The sequence below is a fragment of the Dermacentor silvarum genome, chromosome 4, assembly GCF_013339745.2.
Source record: "Dermacentor silvarum isolate Dsil-2018 chromosome 4, BIME_Dsil_1.4, whole genome shotgun sequence".
NCBI lineage: Eukaryota > Metazoa > Arthropoda > Arachnida > Ixodida > Ixodidae > Dermacentor > Dermacentor silvarum.
The window spans coordinates 143,006,732-143,013,662 of NC_051157.2; the positions used below are offsets into that span (position 1 = coordinate 143,006,732).

A 6,931-nucleotide genomic window follows, 5' to 3' on the forward strand; every position below is an offset into this window, starting at 1 on the left:
GTACAAAGCGAGTAGCGCCGCTTCCTGTCATAGTAAGTTTCGCGCACGTTATCTATACGCATCTGTCCCAAATGGCAGGAAAACTTACGCCCACTCTATCGCCGACGTATCAAGAATAAGTGAATGGGCGCACACTTGAATATATGCGCACTGTATACGCACAATAAATGACGGACCTATTGCGCACGAATGGTCGAAGCTGAATGTTTCATGACGGTCCACAAGAGTAAGCGAGTTACTAGCTGTGACATATATTTGCTACAAGGTATTACAATGTACAAAACAACTACGTTTCAAGCCACGTGCGCAGCAAGAACAAATCTATCGGAACTTAGCACAACCGCGAGCGATTAATAATCAGATAGTGGCCGCACCGAGGAACCTCACTGAGTCAGAAATAGACAAGCCACTGCTTCAAAATATTTGCCGAATAAACAACAAAGAGCAAAACACACTAATCCTGACTGGAATCATGATCGGAAAGCTTGAAATACATATTTAGCCCCTCTTTTAGAACAAGCACAATATACGCTGCTTGCGCCGTTTGGACATAGCTTAATCAGCTCCGAAAGCGCTTTTGCATGTTCTCTGAAGCTGTGATCAAAGCTTCGTGCCGTCCACCTAGTCACCGTCTACGATATCTCCGAAAACAGAGGTTTTCTAAGCCGCGCCGGCGTCATACACTTCCATTGTAAACAAGGAGGCAACGGAGGCAGTTGAGGCAAGCAATGGACGCGTCACCACGTGATGAAACATGGCAGCGCCCACGGGATAGCCGCGAAAAGGGTCAATAGTGACTCTGTCTTATCCGCACGCACTCTACTATATATACAAGTAGCAATTCTCGGTTCCAAGCTACATGCCTGGGATTAAATGAAAATAAGCCGTTGTCCAGATAGAATGCCGTGTAAGCTTCTGACGACGATCGTACGTAAACCTTCGCTGAGATGTTAACAAATAATTTTGTCGCGTCTAGTGTTACACATACGAAGGAGGGTGTTTAATCAATGAGGGGGGCAGAAAGTCGAAGGCGTAGGTTAGTTCTCGATGACGCCACATTTCCTCGGCTGTGCTTGCAGTAATGCTCTTGTACAAATGGCTCCGTTCCTTCAGAGGTCTTACGTTATCGTTTCCTGATGTTGTCCATAAATGGGCAGATTGCACACAAGCGCCTCCACGGTTAAGTGGGTGTAACGCTGTGTTGCGTGTAACGTACCATTGCGACGTATTGCATTCAATTCCTACGTCCTGTGTGGCCGCATTTCGACGGAAGAAGTGCTTTAACATCTTATTTTACCGAGTACCGAGCGCTGGGTGCACGTAAAACTCTGAGATCAAAATTAATCCATAGCATCCCATCATGGCTTGTATCATAGTCTGTGTTGTTTTGGGACGCCAAAAACCAATGAATTCTATCATCTCCAATATCTTACAATTGTCTCAAATGTACAAAGGTAATCTAAAATATAACAACGTGATGGACTTCAAAGAAATAGAAAAACTGTTCAGTAAATGAATGCAAAACGAGCATTCACATTTAAATGAGGATATTTATTACAAGCGACAATTACATCGGTGTTTTATTATAAAAACAAGAAAGCCGTTAGCGATAAGGGCAGCAGTAACAAAATATGGGGCGCTAATAACGTAACGCCATTGCAATCCGTTTCTATTCCATTTCCTTCATTAGCACTCTGCGATTGGCCCACCATTTTTGTGGACATGCCTACTTCGCTGGTTTGTCACGAGATGTCACGAAAACTATGAAAAGTCCCCATCGCAAGGGGACGTGTACATTCTGGTTATTCGGGACTACTCCAAACAAAATAAAAAACATTTCTTCCCGATTTACGCCTTTGTCACCATTAGCCTTCCGCGATTGGTAAAAATGTTTTCAAGCCCCACCTAGTTCGCCTGTCTGTCACGCGACGTCATAAAACTACGCAAACTCAACACCTCAAAGTGACGTGTACGCTCTAAAAATGCAGTAATATGTCCAATAAAGCCCAGCCATCTTTGTCATATGCAGCAATCGTAAATGTTATAGACCCGCCCCGGTATAGATCAAATTTCAGCCCTGCACTTAAAACTTGTAGTTGATGTTATTTGTGAACCACTTTCTGCAATTATAAATCTTGCTTTCAAGAATGGAATATTTCCTAACTCGCTGAAAGTAGCTAAAGTTATTCCAGTATATAAAAAGGGTGACCGACTGTCAGTTTCCAACTACCGCGCCATCTGTATTCTTTCATCCCTTAGTAAGGTTATCGAAAAATTTTTTAAATTCGCCTAAGCGAATACCTGCAAAAATTTATTCTACTGAAGCCATGCCAATTCGGTTTTCGAGAAGGAAGTTCCACTAACCTTGCCCTGCTTTCCCTGACTGACTATATCAAGCGCTCTATTGATTCAGCATGTGTAGTCGGCTCAGTTTTTTTTTGGACTTCACAAAAGCATTTGACACCATTAATCATCTCGTCCTGTCTAACAAGCTAGAAGCATACGGTATTTCAGGTCCGGCCCTCAAGTTCTTAAAAAGTTATCTACTGAACAGAAAGCACACGGTATACATATCGGGCTGTTTCTCCGGTACTAAAACAATTAACCAAGGGGTGCCTCAAGGCTCATTACTTGGTGCATTACTTTTTATTGCGATAGCAATTATATGGACACTCAAAAGCAGATTTCTGCCGTCGGCGTCGCCGTCGCCGTCGCCGTGAGGTTCCGTATGACGTCAATGGAGATGAAATCGTCGCCGCGCGCCGAACGCTGTATGTGCGAGTGAAAGGGCGCGAGGGACGCGCGCTTTCACGGGGAGTGAACAACTTGCAGAAGATAGCGCCAACCTTTCCCTTTCCCTCAAGAACCACTTATCATCATCATCATCCACAGCGGAGAACAAACGCGTGTTCTGCGCTGTGCTCCCTTAAGTGCTGCAGAAGTAGCCGTCTCTTTCCTCCTCTACAATCACCATATATGTAGAGCAAACGTGCCTTCTTCCGACGCGTGACAGGCTGTGGGGGAGGGGGGGGGGAGGAAAGGGAGGCGACGTTTAGCTGCGGCACCAAGTGCTTATTTATATCAGAGGCTCCGGCAACAGTCACCAACGCCGCATGCATTTTAAGCGAACGCGGGCAAAACGCCGATGGCGTCGACAGCAGTTCTGCGTGTTGCCGGCGCTGCTGCATGTCCAAGTTTATACAGCTGATAAAGCTAATATCATTACTCCGTATAGCTCTCTACAATTTTGCTATCGCAATTGATGCTTCGCCTTTCAGGTGAAACTGCGACAACTTCTTTTTACTTTACACCAATGATCTTCCTGACAGCATACACATGGCTCACTGCGTTTTATATGCCGACGATACCACCATTTCCTTTGGTGATACATGTATTAATGCTGTCGCTGCCAAATTAAATGATGTCCTATGTAGCGTGTCCAAGTGGTGCCACGAAAATTATTTACTTATTAATCCAAATAAAACTAAATTTATTATTTTTAAATCACCTCAACGTAAGTTAACCTGATTACCAGGCATCAGAATTGACTCGCATTTCATAAGTGTCAGTGATAGTGCATCATTCCTTGGCGTTCAACTTGATACTAACCTGAAGTTCGTTATCCATATTGCTCACATTATAAAGATGGCAGCATTCGGCATTCGTGCATTGCTTAAAGCACGCTCATATTTCTCCCATCAGACCCTGCTTTGTCTTTACTTCGCTTTTATTCATTCTCATATCACTTATGGCATCGCATCATGGGGAAATACTTACAAGTATCATCTTTCATCCCTTCAGCATTTACAAAATCGAGCCATTCGCACTGTCTTCGCGACGTCAGAGCCACTGCTCTGCTTCGTTGCAACATCTTATCTATTAATAACTTGTTTCGGTTAAGTCTAATTTTGTTGTTTATAAACAATTAACAAACCAACTTGCCATCAATTTCATTGATTCAGATCTTTTAGTAAATTACAACTGTACTAGGTTTGCTGCTAACAATAATTTTTTGTTACCAAAGGTTTCTAGCAATTACGGTAAATCATCTTCATCCTTCTGTGCGATCACTTTGTGAAATCACTTACCCATGTCTGATCCAAAGTTTCTTTAATTTCATTCAAGAATTCATTAAAAGATTATTTGTTGAATTTTTGATGTTGATGCTTGTTAAGCTGTACTAGATTTGTGTTTTTATATACAGTATTCTTAATTTCGTCGTTTTTTGAATTCATGCATTTTGATGTTTTCCATTCCTTTATGCCTAATGTTATTTTTTACTTCATATATTTGTTCCATTGGTTCGCACTGCTGCTAATCCTTGTATTATTTATTTGTAACCTTCATCGAGGGTCCCGTTGCAGTCTTGTACTTTGGGATACTCGTCTGTATATTTTATATGCTGTCATTAACATACGATGTAATAATAATAATAATAAACTGATTTGATTTGATAGCCAGAGTCTGCCCCGTTCCGGAAGGAATAGAAGATGACTGCCCACTGATCGCTTTGGCACTGACAACTGTCACCCGATTCATGGCCGATCACCACTACTGGATTGAGCCATGCCCATAGGCTGCAAACCAAACTAAATATAACCAAAATGCGAACTTGTAGCGGCCTGGGATGATTGATTTCGTACCGTATAATAAAATTTTGCGTGGCAGTGTAAAGTTGCCGGACGTTTCGGAACGTTTAAGACATTACTCTGCGGAATCTTCTCTGAACATTTGTTTTGGTGCCATTTTAACGCCACGTTGCACCCCGCCGCTATCGTCGACGAGTCTCTGCAAGCTAAGGACGGAGAAGCGGACCACTCTCAGATGCCGGCATCCATCTCCTCACCCGGTAATCCACTTTAATTTCGCTAGCTGGGCCCCACCAAATCCCTCTCCTTTTCTGCGTGCTCCTCGCCTCTCGTCAGCCAATTAGATAAGAGAAACCTACCACTGTCGGCAACGCTATGGGCTTTGAAGCCAAACAAAAGTTACATCCTATAAACGCGGCGGGCGTTTAATTGGACTGTTGAAACTGCCTTTCATCCATGCTTTTGTTGGCGGTTACGTAAATGTGACGTCAGAAGGTTGGAATAAAGTCAGAATGGAATAACTTTACGTTATAGGTGCCCCGCGATTGGAAATACACAGGATAAACTCGACAGATTGTCATACGACTGTTTGCGAGGTACCAATGTCTTCACAACTGGCCTGGGTATTAGGGTTGATTATAAGGTATTGTCAGGCTGTGACGCTGATAACTTAGGATCGGTAGCCGCATAATCTTTGAGCAGCTTGTGAGGAATCCTTCCGTCTGCTTGCTCTAACGCATGAAATCCTGGAAGAGGAGGCCATACGGTTTTTGGACATAAGGTCAACTTATTTTCAAAGGCCACACACGCTGTATGAGTGATCCCCGCGCTTGTGAACCCCTGCTTCCTAAAGCGTCATTCCACAGCGTATAGGTAAGAGGGCTATCATATACGTGGTTTTCGAACACATTGGACACATTGTGCAACCATGTTGTGGCCAGCAGCTTTATTATGCAAGCTCGTCGCGTCGAAGCGGCAGGTTGGCAGGTGCTGCTTGCTTGTGTTGCGAAAGGAATCCGCAAGATAAGAAAAAAAATGACTGCAAAAAAACAACAAACAAGCCAAATCGATGACGTTATACAGTAAAACTAGTGTTCAGGGTTTCCAAACTCTGTCTCACCAAGATTTTAAAATATTCAAATGCCACGTAGCTGGACAGAACCAAGGTAATGTTGTTTGCCGTCGCTTGGAGATCTCCGATTATTTTTTGCATACCACCTAATTACATTAGTCCTAATTATTAATCAGCTTCTCAAATATTATAATGAGATGAAAAGCGTGAATGAGGAAATTGTAGAGCAACATGAAAAACTCCCGATACAGCTTTCTGTTGCTCAATACGTGCTACGTAAAATTTTTCCGAGCATGGGGAGAGAGAGAGAGAGAGAATAAACTTCCGGGTTCGGCCACTTTGTTCTAGTTGTCTGTCAAGCCGAGCCCCATGATCAACTTGATCATGGCTTGTACGTATTCGGGAGAGGAGTCGGCCAGTCACTCCTCAAGTGTCACAGGTCTACGTGTGGGTGAAAGTTTAGCAAGGCTAGCCTGAATTGCAGGACGGCTCTCCTGACAGTCCCACATAATTCGAGCATTATCCGGGAAGCCGCAACATGCTTTGCAGGAAGGTCTGCCAGGCAAACTCTGCATGCAGTGTTGGAAGTGTGGGGACAAGAGAGAGTGCGTTAGCGCACGCCTGTATAGTACCGTCTCTCTTCGCTTCATGTGTGTGTCTACTTGCGGATACTTGATGCAGTTGTTTCGTAATCCGCCCAGCTTTTCGCGCCTTCCCGCCTACGCGAAGGCGTATTGCTCATTGAGACTCAGTGGATCCGGCTCCCACAGGGGAGGGCCCGGGAGACTTGTGCGGGATGTGGCATATGCCAATTAGTTCCCTCTGATCCCATTGTGACTCGGAATCTACTGAATACGTACTTTAATGTTAGGGTGTGCGTTGAGGCGCGCTGTTAATGCTGAGTGTAGTGCTGCGGGAATGTCTCTGACTGTGAGTGCCCTGGATGCAGCATGACTATCTTTTCGAATGAGCAGATTTCGTTCGTGTGGATTTGGGATGGTGGCGGCCTCCATGACAGCTGTAAGTTCCGCTTGATGTCGTGATGGAATATTGCTAGTAGGCCCCATGATATAGGTGCAGAGTCAGTTGCTAGCCCCGTGCAGAAGCCTTGATTAGTTGGAGATACGTCTGTGTATATGATCAAGTCTTCGGTGTCGTCCCTGAGGTGTTGCGCTCGATTTTGTCGTCTTTCCGGTTGGGTGTCTGCCCCCGTATTTCTAGGTATTGGGTCGACGGTAAAACGGTCTAGCGTGTCGCACGAGGGGTGTTG

General features: G+C 44.4%; 1 protein-coding gene across 1 annotated transcript in view; it reads left to right on the forward strand.

The window, feature by feature from the left end:
• Window positions 1–6,579: 6,579 nt before the first annotated feature.
• Window positions 6,580–6,931, forward strand: part of LOC119448957 (arginine kinase-like) — a 19,878-nt gene continuing 19,526 nt past the window's right edge. The window contains exon 1 of the mRNA XM_037712160.2: window positions 6,580–6,591. Coding sequence (XP_037568088.1) covers window positions 6,580–6,591 — 12 coding nt within the window. The remainder of the gene's footprint in view (window positions 6,592–6,931) is intronic.